General features: G+C 38.4%; 1 protein-coding gene across 2 annotated transcripts in view; it reads right to left on the bottom strand.

The window, feature by feature from the left end:
* PTPRR (protein tyrosine phosphatase receptor type R) overlaps positions 1–16931 on the bottom strand; it is a 133258-nt gene that overhangs the window by 76019 nt on the left and 40308 nt on the right. Inside the window, exon 1 of one of the 2 annotated variants that reach the window (XM_048500791.1) lies at positions 13337–13419. The exons of the other annotated variant lie outside the window; for it this stretch is intronic. Within the exon in view, the coding sequence (XP_048356748.1) occupies positions 13337–13351 (15 nt within the window). The 5' untranslated portion in view covers positions 13352–13419. Of the gene's footprint in view, positions 1–13336; positions 13420–16931 lie in introns of those variants that run through there. 2 annotated transcript variants of the gene reach the window in all.

Raw genomic sequence — 16931 nt, 5'->3', positions numbered from 1 at the left:
GAGAACTGAGATGAAGAGGAGCAAAAATTGTCATGAACCATAGGAACCACAATTAAGAAGGCCTTAGACCTGATTCTTTGTCTTTTAGAGTGATAGGCCGGCATGCTGACATTATCCCGGTGCTTCCATAACAGATTTATTATTCAAACACAGTTTTGCAAATGTTTGGATATAGTGAGCTGGACATGCTTGGAGATTCTTTGAGGCATGTCCCTTCTCCCCACTTCCAGCCTTGGTGATCTACCTATAAGCTACCGTATTTTCCCAAAAATAAGACAGTGTCTTATATTAATTTTTGCTCCCAAAGATGTGCTATGTCTTATTTTCAGGGGATGTCTTATTTTTCTGCTCCACAGCTAAATGCTCTGGTCGATGGGCATGCTTCCAAACAAAAACTTTGCTACGTCTTACTTTCAGGGGATGCTTTATATTTAGCACTTTAGCAAAACCTCTACTATGTCTTATTTTCCGGGGATGTCTTATTTTCGGGGAAACAGGGTAGGGATAATGGTGTTCATCCTTATTTTAATTTAGACAGCATGATGTGCCATGATGAATACCAGTATGTTTCTTGGTAGTCACTTGCTTCTTTCCCAAAGCACGCCTTCCCCAAACGAAAGAGCTATTCTCCACTTTTATGGAACAGGAGGTGCTTTAGAAGACTCCAAGAGATATCATATTTGGATCTGCAGGAAATAAACATTTGAATAGCTGCCTCAACATTTCATAATTGTCTTTCATGGCTGCCATTTTGTGGCTGGTCCTATCCCTCCATCACAGTCAGTTTATGGTGCTATTTATTAGTTCTCATTTGTTGACATTGAAAGCTGCTCACATGATCAACAGGGCTGAGGAACAATATGAAACTAGTACAGCCATTTTACAAGTGCCAGCTTCATTCAATCAAACAAGAGTTAGTTGGGTGCTGTGTGGTTTCCGGGCTGTATGGCCGTGTTCTAGCAGCATTCTCTCCTGACGTTTCGCCTGCATCTGTGGCTGGCATCTTCAGAGGATCTGATGTTGGGAAAGCAAGTGGAGTATATATATCTGTTGGAGTGTCCAGGGTGGGTGGAGAAACATAGTCTGTGAGTAACAAAGAAGGCAACCAGGTCAATAGTTGAGGGCATCTGAATAGAAGTATGAGTAACAATGAAGACTATAGCATGGGAGTGTCAATGGAGATAGCAAGGTCACTGGTGGGAGCATCTGAATAGAAGTATCCTGGCCTTTGTTTCTTTTGTCTATGGTCATCCTGTGTTTGTGTGGAGCTGGTTAAACACTGTCTTGACTCTAGTATTTTTCAACACTGGCAGCCAAGTTCTGTTCATTTTCATAGTTTCTTCCTTCCTGTTAAAATTATCCATGTGCTTATGGATTTCAATTGCTTCTCTGTGTACTCTGACGTAGTGGCTTTCAGAGTGGTCCAGAATTTCTGTTTTTTCAAATAATATTCTATGTCCACGTTGGTTTATCATGTGTTCTGCTATTGCTGATTTTTCTGGCTGAAATAGTCTGCAGTGCCTTTCGTGTTCTTTGATACGTGTCTGCGCGCTGCGTTTGGTGGTTCCTATGTAGACTTGTCCACAGCTGCATTGTATGCGATAGACTCCTGCAGTTGCTAAAGGATCCCTCTTATCCTTTGCTGAACATAGCATCTGTTGAATTTTCTTAGTGGGTCTGTAGATTGTTTGTAGATTGTGCTTCTTCATCAGTTTTCCTATGCGATCCGTGGTTCCCTTGATGTATGGTAAGAACACTTTCCCTCTAGATGGCTCTTTATCTTTGTTCATGTGGCTTGTTCGTGGTCTTGCAGCCCTTCTGATTTCTGTATTAGAGTAACCATTAGCCTGTAGAGCCCTGTTTAGGTGATTCAATTCATCTTGTAGGAAGTGAGGTTCACAGATTCTGTTTGCGCGATGTACCGAAGTTTTTATGGTGCTCCTTTTTTGCCCTGGATGGTGATTGGAGATTTTGTGTAGATATCTGTCCGTGTGCGTAGGTTTTCTGTATACTGTGTGTCCCAACTGCTGGTTTGGTTTGCGGATGACTAAAACAAGAGTTAACTCACATGCCTAGAATCACATGAGTTTCTGGAAAGATCTCTCGGGTGGTTTCTGCCCAGCACACTAATAATATGTGTAACTCATTATTAATGAACTTGTTTTCCCTGTTTGCCTTCGCACTGGAGATTTCACCCCTCCAGGAAGTGATTGCAATCAGTTTGGGTTGATGTGGCTCCTTTGCATGAGAACGCTTTTCCAACCCTAAGGAATGTGTAGCTATAGAGGTAAGAGTCCTCTGTGTATCTCCATGGCTATGCATTCGTTACATCCAAAATTAAAAAAGAAATCTCCCCCCCCCCCCCAAAGCTTGGAGCTCATTCAGTGAATCCCTCCTTCCCCCATGCTTGGTGAACTGTGGGAAGAAGAGGGGTGGGTAGAATTACCTCCTGCAATGACTGATGGCTGCAGAAATGAAAATAAGTGTGTGGGCCATTCCAGGGAGGTGCAAAAATTGGACGGCGGGTGGGAAAAGTAAAGCAAAAGACACTTCCATGCTGTTCGCTCAGAGCCAGTTTCTACCCAGGTTCTCCAAAAAGATCTCTAGTTTAGCGATTTTTGTAAAACCAGAGTTGGAGGAAATATAATGGGTTGAACCAGTTTTGGGGAAGAGTTCAGTGCAGAGGTCTTCCCCAAAATGGGATAAATAGGTTTCTCCACCTGTTATATTTGGGCTGTGCAGAAACCAACTCTGTTTCTTCTTCCAGAAAAAGTGGATAGACAGGCACACAGGCACATTTAGACTGCACAGACACCCAGACTGAGCACTTGCTTGGACAGAGTTTGATGTTCTTATGTCTAGTATAACTTTATTTGTTATCTAGTAAAGTTCTACAAAACAACTCACTTGCATCTCTGCCCTATTATCTGCTCTAATTCATTGCAATACCAACACATTCACACAGCTGGTGCTACTAATAACCCAGCCCAATCAGAGGGTTTGCTACAGCTTCCTGTTGTGCTCCATTCTGTGCTTTCTTCCTCTTACCCCCCCCACCATTTTCTTGTCTTACTTCATGCTTTCACGACTTCTACCTTTATTTATTTCTCCTCTGCCCCTTTTCTTTACTATTTTTTATTTGTCACTTCATTTATCTTCCCTTTATTAGTTCTTTCTCTTCCCTGCAGTGCTGCAGCACTTGAATCTCCATAAATCAAAATAGATGGTTTCAAACCATGTCACTTTTGCATTATTCCTATTGCATTTGTCAGATCCCACTTGATGCCTGCTGGAAGTATACATTAAACTGATATTGAAAATTATAAAGGAAGAGAAAAATAACTCCTCAAAGCCACTCACCATGGGAAAAATTTAAAATAAAATACAGGACAGAACTAAATTCTAAGAAAACTAAACATTCCCTGTTGATATGTTCATCATCCACGAGAAAGGAATATATTGAGTTGGGGGGAGAGATCCAAATCCCATTAACTTCAGCCACAGGTCACCCAGCAACAGGTCACCCATTCTGCATTTTCATTTGTACCTTCAAACGGAATGTAGCTATGTGCAACTCATACAGGTGATCAAAGGAGCTCTGTCTAAACAGCGCAGCTCAACTACTGCCAGGAACCAAGTAGAATAGGATATTACACAAACTCTGCAATCATTCCACTGGTTACTAATTAGTTTCTGGGCACAATTCAAATTGCCGGTTATTACCTATGAAAATCTTCATAGACTTGAACCCACCTCCTTGCAGATATATGGGCCTGGAGTTCTCCTGGACTTATGACTAATCTCCAGACCACAGAGAACTGTTTAATTAATATTTGTGCAGTGCATGTAGATATAGTTGAATTATTAAAGGCATGGATTTCATCCACTTACAGAATTCACTAATGCTGATTTGATTTTTTGATTTGAAATTTAGTTTATATACCACCCTCCGCTGGAGGGCTCAGGGCAGTGTACAACACAGTAATAAACAGCAATACATTAATACAGTAGGACTAGCATGAACCATGGATAAACAACAATAAGCTAGTATAATGAGCATAATGACAACATTGTTTGATACTTAATGGAAGGATACTTAATGGAAGGATACTTAATGATACTTAAATGGAAGGATGTACTGGACTGTGGAAGTAGTGATGGGTAGCTTTAAGCTCCCCATTCAGATGCTGTAAGAAGCATACCAGTGCCAGGAGGCACTGGTTCTTCAGTGTCATTCGTTGGCCATTGTGTGAGAGAGAGTGCTGGACTAGATGGACTACTGGTCTGATCCAGAAGAGTTCTTCTAATGTTCTTAACAATGAAAGAAGATGAAATGAAATAGAATCTACTTCTCATTCAGGAAATGTGATATAAAGGTCCTGACTGAGCAAAATCATATCCATTAGTTTTATCTGCACAGTTTACAATAACATAAGCTTTTTGTTCACAGTTTGCTTGCCTAGTGTGGGTCTAACTTTAACTCTCTCCCACCCTCTAGTGAACAAAGAAGAGCGGGACAGTAGAACCTAATATTTGTCCTTGAAAAACTCTGATACGTTCAATACTATTTCTCTTCCCATGCGTTTTGAAAGTATATTGTTGAGTAGTCCTTAGGGGACTCTTCCACATCCTTAATGCTTCTGGGTAACTCCCATTGAAGTTAATGGGAACTGAACATTAAATCCAGGGATGTTGACACCATTGTTTTTACTTTGACAAAGCAACATAGTAGAAGAAAAGCAAAAGGGTAGAAAGAGTGCTTCTCATTAAGCTATAAGCACACTTCCCATGAAACCGACCCAGAGATTTTAATGTCAGAGAGAGACAACTCTAGGACGCCCTTGTGTTGCGTGCCATGATTGGTACGCCTGATACCATCTAATCAGTACTGTCCCCTCCCGGCCTTGGGATCGGGCGCCACATATATTATTGCTGCTGCTGTGTTTTATGGTTTTAGATTTGTAAATTGTTTTAAATTACCTAAGTTTTATGTGCAAAATGTTGTTTTTAGTCTGCTGTGTTTAATGTTATTATGTATTGTCATTGCAGGCCTCCTGTACACCGTCCAGAGCCCTTCGGGGATGGGTGGTTTAAAACCAATATATAAATAAATAAATAAACTCACTGCTAAAAAGAAATCACAATATTTCTGTGTCTTGTAATTGGGAGACAAAACTGCAGCCATGTATATAACCAGCCAAAATGCATACTAGTGAATTAATTTCTAAATTTCTTTATCACTTTTTCTGTACTCTTGTACCCACAGAAGTCAAGTCTTATGAACTCTTGAGACCAAGCTCATTAGCCATTTATTATTTATCAGTTTAATGTGCAAGAATTAGGGAGAGTACACAGCAGTGAAACAGCACATTTGCTAAGTTCATCAGAGATGTCATTATACAGCTAAAACACAAAATAATATATTAAAACATTGCATATATGTAATGGTGATCTTCTCACTTTCAATATGCTAAGAATGATTCAAATCAAATCAAATCAATTTATTTACGGTCAATGACCAGAACACCAGTAGCAAAAATGCACAATTCAGCAGTAATGAAACACAGGTCAAAGATAATGCATAGTCTATCTTGCTGACAGAGAGGATGTTCACGGGAATTAAATAATTTATATTAAAAAATTTCAGCAACGTTTGAGATCCCGTTACACCCAAATTGCGATACAGTAGATAAAAATACAATGATTGGAGCAGTGAAAAAAATTAGGTATAAAAGACCCATACAATATTGCTAAGAAGAAGGCTTTTAAGGGCTAACTAAAAGGCAGGACTTCCGGCCAAGTCATCTAAAATTTGAACTGTTCTAATCTTCCCTTCCCTTAACTATTCGGCCACAGGATATTTCTTTTTATATTTACAGATAAGTGCACAGAACCGGGCCGTTTCCCGTGTGATTTTCTGGTTTCTGCCCAACAATGTATAGTCCGGTTAAGCCAGACAGATCAGGACAAAGAATTTCCTTTCAGGGCTGTTCGTACATGGGGCTGGGGCATTTAAAAAACATATGATCGATAGTGTTAATTTCGCCTAGGGGGCAAGGGCAAAGCCTTTTTTCGTAAGGAACTTTCTTATATTTTCCCTCTAGCAGTAATGAGGGGAGCTAAGAATGATTCAACCTAGTGAGCAATGTTATGGAAACACAGCTTCTACAAATATCAGATGCATTCAGTAAATAATGCAAAACAAGCCACTATACATTTTAAAAAATGATATTACGTTTTCTTAATAGTTTAAAAACTGGTTGCCTGCCATTTTTGCACAAAAAAGAATGCCAATTTTTTATTTTTTCCAAAGGAACTTGGAAATTTGGCAGCCAGTATGGTAGATTAGACCTTTCTTAGATTGTCCAACGTTACTGAAAAGTTTTTTCCCTCCACCACAGTATCATGTTGTATTTGTGTACCTCCCAGGCTTTCCCTGATCCTTCCCAAATTTGTTTTGCTGTGAAGTTATGGAAAAGATCACACGAAAGCCTGGATGGCTGCTGTGTGGCTGGGAAGGTTCATATTTTCCTGGTCCTACCCACATGGCGGCCATTTTCCCGACCATCTATGATACCCATATCTGACCCTCTGCTAAGGATTTTTTGTAAACATGGTAATGGGATATTGTTATAATATTATAACAATCTGTTTCAAGCCAGGCGCATATCTACAGAAAATGGCACCTAGGGCAAGCACTGAAATTGCACCCCTATCCAAACTTCTGAACAAGGGGAGTTACTCCCCCCATTTTAAAACTCACTGGGGTTTTTTTTGGAGGGCTTGAATTGTAACCCAGAAAGGCCAAAGAAGTGATAAGTCATTTGTAGGCCAATGCAAGCAACTCCAAGGAATCTACCAGCAACAACTGACACCAAGTCCTCCAGCTTTATCCAACCTAACTAGTAAGCCAGGATGGAGTTAGGTGGCTGATTAAGGGTGTGGCTTACAGCTCACAGCCAATGCCAACTTTTCTGCTAGGCAACCAAGAGGGTCCAAGCATGAGGTGGGGATATGAATGGGCTGGCCAGTAGGAAGCCCAGACAAACCAAACTGATGGCTCACAGGCAGTACAGTGGGGTGGGGAAGAGAAATGCCTCATTGAGCAGGATCAGTGAGCAGCTCACATGGGATTGGGGGACAGAAGGGGGAAGAACGGAGCAAGAAGGGGTGGAGGTGAGAGAGAAAGAACAGTGAGAAGACAGAAGAGCAACGAAGGGAGAGAGAACACACAGACAGAGGCAAGAAGGCTGGAGTGAGCTGGGAAAGACCCTTGCCAAACCCCATGAAGAGACAAGCCAGGAGGAGCTGTCATGGATACCTCTAAGGCATTTTCTCCCCTACTCCATCAGAAGGCCATCAGAGCTACTGTTGAGCAGCAAAAGAGCTTCTTGCTGCTGCAGAACTGCAGGTTGCTGACTCCTGCCTCAGATGAAAAGGCTTTTAGCCTAGTGAGCAAGAAGGCCTTTCTATACTGAAGTATCATTACATTGAAAACATATTGTGGAATAGCATTAGGAGGAACCAGGTCATGGGTAGTTATTGAGCAAACCTGTCAGGCTCTCTTCTACATATACCTAAATTAAGAGATGTCACCACTAATTTAATTTCATTCATTTCAAACAACTTATTCGAAACCAAGCAGCTGCAACCTGCTTGTCATAAGTTTTTTCCAAGAAGATGATGCTTGATCTTTAGCAGTGAGGCATATAAGCCCTTCACTGGATATAATCATCTTACAATATATCAGGAAGGCTCTTTGCCAGACAAGGGCTTCCAAAGATTTTTGACCTAATTCCATTCTAAGAGCTACCCCAGAAACATAATTTGGCATACATTTAGTAGAGCACAGAAACTGTGCTAAAGATTGATCAATAGTTTAATCTACCACATTTGTCATGGCTCTGATACCATATAAAATTTGGGGAAACACTTTGGCCTTAAATGTTTTAAGTGTTCCCGGTGTATATTTTCCATCCCTGGTATAGAAAAACAGGTTAAAGAATTATTAGAGATTTTCACTTTGTGCTTAATGTTATTCAAACGCAATTTCCAACATAGATTAACTTTAAATATTACATCTAGGTACTTTAATGTTATTCAAATGCAATTTCCAATGTAGATTAGCTTTAAATATTACATTTAGGTACTTAAATTGCTGATTTGATCAATTTTACATCCATTTACTTGTCAGCTATAAACCTGGCAGGATTCTGGCTTTAGAAACAACCATGATTTTAGATTTTTGCATGTTAATGGGTAAACCTTCCTTTTAGCAGTAGTCTGAAAAGGCCTTAAGAAGTTTACATAGGGCTGTTGAAGACCACGAAAGAAACATGGTGTCATCTGTATAGAACATTAACTGTATAGTTTCATCTGCCAACATAGAGACATGTGCCAAGGAGGGAACCAAGAAAGTGGTCAAATCATTTATATATAGATTAAACAAAAGAGGAACCAAAGAGCAACCTTGTCTAATCCCCTTATTTGGGGGGATTTCTTGGGTTAGCTGTCCTGATATACCTGTTTGAACTTGAGCCACTGAATTTGAATATAATTGTTGAATAAGACATTATAATCTAATATTGATTGAGGTCTGTCTTAATTTTTCCCATAAACACTATCTAATAACTGAGTCAAAAACTCGCCCTGCTTAACTCTAATGTATTTTTCAACCAATAGATGTAAAACCAAGTTACGATCCTCAGGAGGTTGCTTCTTACCAGCTTGTTCTTTCCCTAAGATATCTGATATTAGATGAGCAGACTTAAACTGATAGCTTATTGTACAAAAAGGAGGCACAGAGTTTCCACACTACATATAAGAGACCTATGGGTCAATTGTTTTGAAGGTCTGAAAAGCTTCCTTTCTTATGAATTGGAACAATTATAGCCCTCAGGCACAATCCCTGAGCTGTTTATTCTGTAGAAAATAGGTGCAAGTATCCTTGCCCACTAAGTCAGATTGGCCTTAAAAAACTCTGCAGGGCAAAGATCTGGTCACAGTATTTTTCTTATGATATGTTCTGCATATGTTTTTATGCCTCCATACTAGTCTCATAGAAACTATCTCACTCTTAGAAGTGCTATAAACTGTACACTAGGCAGGCCAGGTCTGCTACTATAGTTGGAGACCTTCCACTACCACTTTCTTCACATTCCCTGCTCGCCAGGAGGGGACAAAATGGGCAGAAATTATAGGGTGCACTGATATTGTGCTGGTGCATGACATCATTTTTGGTGTAAAGTTAGAAGTGATGTCATTACTTCTGGATGAAATGAAACAAATAAAATTACATCTAGGCAACTCTTTAGGATTTTCCCCGAATGCTGTGGGTTAACTTCAGAATTTTGGGCACATCCTAGTGAACCACTCCAACGTAATGATGTCTATGAGAGGAAAAGCAAAATTATCTTACAAATTTAATGGAGAACAGGAAGCAGAAGGTCCATTCAGATTCACATAATACACCCAATGTCAGTCTTAGTTCACATTTCTGATATTCACAGGACAATTGCTTTAGCTGTGAATTTCTGTTCTGGATGAATGAAGTGGCTGATATAAATTCTGTTGTGCCAACCTACTGAATCATTAGTGGAGAAACACTTTGAAGAAATATTCCAGCACTCATTTTAGAATCCTGTCAACACTCATTTCAATGAACACACATGAGAACTCTTCAAGTCTCAGGAACATTTTCAGCTCTACATACTCACTGTCACCACAGCTTTATTTTCTGTCTTTTCAGTGTCAAGAACTCAAAGTAATCGAGCAATTGGGAAAACTCTATCTCTTTTACTTATTCTTTTACTGAATTGAGATTGAAAAACAGAAATCAAAGGAGGATAAGACTGAAAAGACTAATACATCCCAAACTTGTCTGAGCTTGTCTTAGGGCCCACATCACTCCTGTCTAGTAGTAACCATTATTGGCTGAAATCACTGTACACATGGCTGGATCAGACTACTGCAATGATGCCATAAGGTTGCTTGATCTTAGTGTACTGACCTGAACAGCAGGGGCAAGCCCAGTAGTGAGTAGGCCTGGGTACTTTGCTGGGGAGGGTAGCACTGCCACTTCAGCAACAACTTGAAAGGCAACAGCGAGGAACACAGAATGGGGATTGTAACAGTGGGGGTGGGCGGCCATACTGCCAGGCTGTGCCATGCACCAGCCCCCTCCAGGAACAAGCCAAGAAAATTAAGGAGGGAGTAAAAGGAATGCTGCACCTATGCACATATTCCTTAGACTGCCTCTCACAGCCAACTCCACCATGGACAGCTCAGCAAGGGAGCCATACAGACAGCTATCCTGACAATCTTTCCTCTGACCAGTACTTGCAGACTGATGTGCCAAGCAAGAGAGGGAGGAGGGAACAGTGTCCCCACCTGCCTGCTCGCTGTGGCTGCCAACCTCCAGGTGGGTTAACCATTACAATTATGGGGATTGATGCACCATTAGATAATCTTCACACCACTCTGCACCTGAAAGCTAAAGGATGGAAACGCCCTACAGATTCCAAAAATAAATTTCAAAACTTTTTCCTTTTACTCACTGATGTACAGTACAAATAATCAGGTGTTATAATTATTACATTTCCATTTCCCACTCTGGCATACACAGATGCCTCCATAGAAATCATATATGTATAAGAAAAATGTGTATTAGGCTAATTGTCTTTACAAAGAAAATGTACAATATATAGTAACACTTCAAGATAAGTTGTTTTTTTCACCCAGGATTTATCAAGCCTATTCCTGTAAATAATAAATACAAATAAAAAAAATTAGGTGTGCATACATTCAATCTGATGTCCATAAACAAATATATTAATACTTACTTTTCCTGGGGTGTAAATCACTACATTCATACCCCTAGGATCACATCTTATGTGTGTCATCTTTCCTAAGCATATTAAAAATTATACAAAATTCAATCCAGCAAAGCAAAGTAAACCTTTAATATAAACATTTCCTTAAAATAGCTCCCTATAATCAACGTACACTGCTGTTTCTACTGCTTTCTCTTATCACCGCTCCGTCTTCAAAGGAAAGCAAACATAACTCTCCCACTTGTAATTTAAAGAAGTCCAGCAGCTAATTGCTTCAGCCTGTGTATCACAAAGTCCATTTTTCAATTAAATCCAACAATTAAATCCTTAAAGGAAAGCAACCATAGTTCTTCCACATGTGAGATAGAGGGTAAATACCTACCTGAGGGGGCATGTTTTATGTCAGTTGATGTCACAGCCCTATATACAAGTATCCCACATGAGGAAACCAGGTCATCAGCAGAACATTTTCTTACATTGAGAATTGATAATCATCCACCTACTAGGTTTTTGTTACAGTTATTAGAGGTTGTCTTAGATCACAGCTTTCTTAGGCTTCAAAACAAGTTCTATAGATAAATCTGCGGCATTTGTATGGGGTCCTGGGCTGCCCCAAGTCTGACTAATATTTTCATGTGTATTTTGGAGAAGGATTACATTTGTAGTTGAGAGGTCAACCCTTTTCTTTCTGAAATTATTATTTTCAAATTATTTATAGATGATTTATTTTTTATGTTTAGGGATGCAGCTAAAGTTGAAGCTAAAGCATTTTTGTTATGACTGAATACCACCTGGGGGTGGGCGGGTATAAAAATCTAATAATAAATAAATGAATTATAGTTGTACACAGAATAAACTTACCAGATTTTTAAAAAATCTTTAGTTTACTGATTCAGTCTCCTTACATACAAGTTTTTCTCCGTGAATTTCTGTAAACCGAATGCTTTAATTTGGTTAACAGAGATTCCTTGAGATCTGAATGTTATAGATATCTTGCTAAGGGATGGCCAGTGTCTAAGCTGACATTCTTATATAAATGAGCATTGGAACATAGCCAACATAAATGAATTAAAAATCTATCGCCCTTCCCAAAAAGCACCATTATATATAACCTATCTTCCTCTGAATTCAGTCAAGTAGAAGCCCAAAATCTGTAGTAAAATGGATATTACAGTTTGAGGATTATGTCACATTATAATAACAAAAGTATCATTTACTGTAGAATAGGTTGCATAATGCAATAAAAGGCACACCAAGTTATGGACTGTACATTATTTGCTGACCAGGTCTTGTTGAAAATTGAGTAAATTGAAAATTAAGTAATACAGTTAAGTTTGGAAAATCCTTTTATTATGGGTTGGAGCCAAACCTCAGACTTTTCTCTTTTGTTACCAGTTTAGCACTAAAGCAGCACAAAGTAAAAGTATATACAAGTCTGATGTATAAGATGGAATACATAATTTCAAATCCTTCAGGTACGCAATGTAAAAATATATCATATCATTGGCAATCAAATACTGATTTCTTAGCCTTGCAATATAGTCAACATTTCAGATTTTGGAATGGAAAATCAGTGGACATGTTCAAATACTGTATCTATTTCAAGGTACAATTTTAAAATGGCACAACTGATAACGAGCCCACTATTAACATTGTTTTATTTCCAGACAAATTTTAATCTATATATGTTTACCTAAGCACATAATGCTAATATTTAAAAACTGTCCATTTATTCATTACAAATCCTTTATCTGAAGATGTTTCGGGTTTTTTCAAATAACGAAACTCCAGCTCCAATATTTAAAACAACTTGGCCAGATACATAATACTTATAATAAATGCTAGGAAGCAATTCAAAGGCAATTAATAAATTCAGTGAGTGGGTCCTTCAAGTTGCCTATTACAACACTGACAGAACTATCCTAAGCAAACTTACTCCTCACTAAAAGTGCTACCCTCAATAGATTTAGAAAGGTATAACTGTATTTAGAATTACACTGTACAGCTAAAATCCTAATCATGCTTCCTTGGTAGATAGACCTACTGGAAACAATGCAAACGAAAACTATTTCCAAGTTACCATGGTTCAAATTGGCTGTTGCTCTGCATGTTACTGTACCTTGTTCCTGCTCTAAACACATTTTTGGATTGTGTCTTAAATGCTGCTGTGATAACCTGTTTTTAACATGCCCTTTTATTGCTCGTATCCTAATTTTACACCTATTTAAGATGTCTACAGCAACAACGCTGTGCTAATTGCTAATGTTATGGAGAAAGGGTACACTACTACTGTTAATTTTAAAACTTTAAATAAATGATCTGAATTTCAGAGGATTCTTAGAAGGCTGATCTATATAGGATACATAAAAGCATAGTTATAGTATCAATTACTAATTATGTCCAGAACAAAGCAAACAAATAGGAAATTTATATATATGCACTTACAAATTAATCAGTTATGCTTGTCACAGATTGTACAACCAAATTAAATAATTAGTACTTACGTAATCATACTTCATTTTTGATTAAGCTGTTGTGGCTGATTATTACTATTACCAAATTGAGAAACACTGTGATAATATCTTTAGTCTTCCCTTCACATTTACCACTAGACATATATGCAGATTTTAAAAATACCCTGATGTGCTACAAGATTACACCATACAGATAATCCCGGAAGCCTTAAATAGGATAACAGAATTCAAGTATACAGTTAGCTCATTGGATTTTACTCAGCTTCATTCATGTTATTGGTCTAGTAGCACATTCACAGGAAAGATCTTTTTTTCGTGCCACTACAGCACTCTATTAATCAGAAATGTAAATTTCTGGCATTCCAAAGATACAATTTGACAGGCACTTAAAATCAAGGAAATGCAGACTGCTCTTTAAGATTACTTTTATAAAATTCTGGCTTTAAAAGGCATTATTTACAATAAAAGGACATTTTTGTTATTGCATAAATAAGAAATAATGGGCATTAATTTTCTACGACACTATTCTTTTCCTTGGAAATAAAAGTATTCACTATTTGCTGTATTGGACCTTTGATGTTAACCTTTATCTTTATCTCTTTGTGTCATTGCATTCTCTCTTTTGTCCAACTATCTCCTTGCAGAGAAACTATCACTAATGTCACACAAAATAGATTCTGCTTTCATTATCAGAAAGCAGATGCTGGGAGCTAAACTACAAAGAAGTCATACTGTTTATATCCAGGTGTTTCAGGAAAGGTAATGACATTCAGAGCTCCAGAAAAATTCAAATTCCACAAAATGCCTGTCACAAAAGAACAAGTTGTCCTCTTGCATGTTCTTTCGTGGAATGTTCTTTCACAGGGCTTAGTATTGTAACTGAATGGAATGGTTGATCTTCCATTTTGTTCACCTTAACCGGATCAGCCCTATTCTGTATATACACAGCACCATCTGCTAATCTAATTTGGAACCTAATGCTTGTTGTTGTCTTTGACCATCTGCTGAGAAAGTCATGCTCAGGTCTCTGATTGCTGGTGACAGATACACACTTCCTCAGGTATGTGTGTTTGCCTTTAGAAAATTTATCCTGACTTGTCTATGATTCAAACCTGAAAACTTCTCTATTACTTATCATACCAAACATATACACATTGTTGGATACACATGAAAAGTCCTAAGATGTAGTTGTACCAACAGTAATGTTTCTGGATGGATAGATTGGGAGGAAGTAGCTGAAACGATGTATTGACTGGCATCAACAAACAACTGCAGACTTCAGTAATACATCTGAATGTAGACATATGCTGTAAATAGACGCCATTCTCCACTTAAGTCAATATATGTACTCAATGCAAGTTTATTACTATTTCCTGCAATCTACTGAAACTTATTATCATGGCTACTTCAGTCGATGTCCATGAGACAGCAGTCCACAGTGCATAGTGGCTGTAGGAAACAACTTGTGGTGTGGATACAAACTGTATCCTAATATCCTAGTACAAACTAATTTTAAGTATACTAGCAAAAGCTTCAGCTGTATTAAGCAACACAATACCATTTAAATTCCGAACAAGGTTTATTATAGATCATAAACAGAAATACAACTGCTGTATCACTTAGTAAGACAAGATAGGTCCAAGACAAATACCTACCTTTGTACTTCTTGTTATCTGTCTAGTATACTACATAGCTACTACTATATCCAGGAATACCATAGCCACTCTATTCTACATGCAATTAAGCATTTACAGTAAATGATGGGGGTGGGTGGGTTAGAATTAAACCAGTCAAGTACTAAGTGCAGCAGCCTTAGATCCCAAAGAAGTGTTTCTGCCTACAATGAAAGAAAATGTCTGAAGAAAACTGAAAGTAGATGACCACCTCAGACAAAAATAATATTCTGATAAAGGCCAGTTTACCACCTAGGTGGTATAGCAGTTAAGAGCAGTTGGCTCTAATCTGGAAAACCACGTCTGACTCCCCATGAAGCCTGCTGAGTGACCTTGGGCCAGTCATAGTTCTCTTAGAACCCTCTCAGCTCCACCTACTTCACAAGGTGCCTTGTGAAGATATAATGAGAAAGGGATAATGTATAATGAAAAGGGTAAGGTATAATGAGAAAGGGAAAAGGTATAATGAGAAAGGGAAAGCAATTGTAAGCTGCTTTGAGACTCTTGTTCCTATGTTGCCCAGAGAAGAGGGATTTGCATAATGACCATACCACAATTTCTTGCATGCCCCGCTTGTAGTTATGTTTATTTTTATCTATTGATCTATTTCATTTATACCCATCTTTGCCCCCAATGAGGACCTCAAACAGCTTGCACTGTTCTCTCAATTGTATTCTCACAAAACCCCTGAGAAGTAGGTTAGATTGAATGTGTGAGTAGCTCAAGGTCACCTTACAGGTTTCTGTGGCTGAGTAAGTATTTGAACGTGGGTCTCCGAGATCCTTGTCACTCTAACCACTATATCACACTGACTGTGCATCTACAGTTATCCACAGAACTATTATAACAACCAGTGTAAAGAAACAGAAAAAAACAACAAAAAAAGGAAAAACGAGATCTATTCCACAAGTTTCAAGAAATCAAAGAGAAATTTAAAGCATGGTTAGGAATGCTGAAAAAACAACCTAGAAACACATTAACTGAACAATTCAAAAGAAAAGGTGGAAACAGTACACTGAAGAACTATAGAGATGAAAGGATGACAGATTCCTTTCAAGGAGCACCTTTTGAAGAATCTACAGCTCTAGAAAGTGAAGTGAAAGCTACATTGAGAGGAATTGGGTAAAACAAATCACCAGAGGCATGTGAAATATCAATAGAACTACAAAATCACAGAAATAAAGTTCATTAAAATATTAACAAGAAGATGCCAGCAAATATGGAAAACAAAACTATGGCCCACAGACTGGAAATGTCAATTTACATTTTAATTTCAAAAAAGGAGATGTTAAAGACTGCAGCAATTATCGGACAAGCACATTAATATTTCACTTATGCAGAGCAATGCTCAAAATCTCACAACAAACACTGCTACCATAGATGGGTCAAGAAAACCCTAATGTTTAAAACCTGGATCAAGAAAACCCTGATATTCAGAATCAGGATTCAGAAAAGGAAGAGGCACTAGATGGTTACTGGAGCATATAAGAGAATTTGAGATGAAAATCAGCTTGTGTTTCATAGATTACAGCAAAGCTTTTGACTGTGTGGATCATGAAAAGATATGGCTGGTTTTCAAGGAAATGGGTGGGCCACAGGATTTGATTGATTTGGCGTACAACCTGTAGCCTGGACAAGAGGCTCCTGTTAGGGCAGAATATGGAGAAACAGAATGGTTTCCAATTGGCAGCAATGTTAGACAAGGATGTATTTTATCATGCTATCTCTTCAGTCTATTCACAGAACATATCATAAGGAACGTTCAATTAGATTTAAATGAAAATGAACTGGCCTGCTACCTGACAGGACCTTCCAAGTTCCCCACACCCCTGACTCCATTTTTCCTGCCCCCTCCCTTTCCCTAACAGAAACATGAGGACTTGGCAAATGGGTGAACAGATATTTTATTAAGAGGCCGCCTGTCTCCAAACTATTGCCTTGTCTTGGCTGCT

Source organism: Sphaerodactylus townsendi, linkage group LG06, assembly GCF_021028975.2.
Source record: "Sphaerodactylus townsendi isolate TG3544 linkage group LG06, MPM_Stown_v2.3, whole genome shotgun sequence".
In the NCBI taxonomy this organism is placed as follows: domain Eukaryota; kingdom Metazoa; phylum Chordata; class Lepidosauria; order Squamata; family Sphaerodactylidae; genus Sphaerodactylus; species Sphaerodactylus townsendi.
This window is presented reverse-complemented; position numbering and strand designations above follow the sequence as displayed.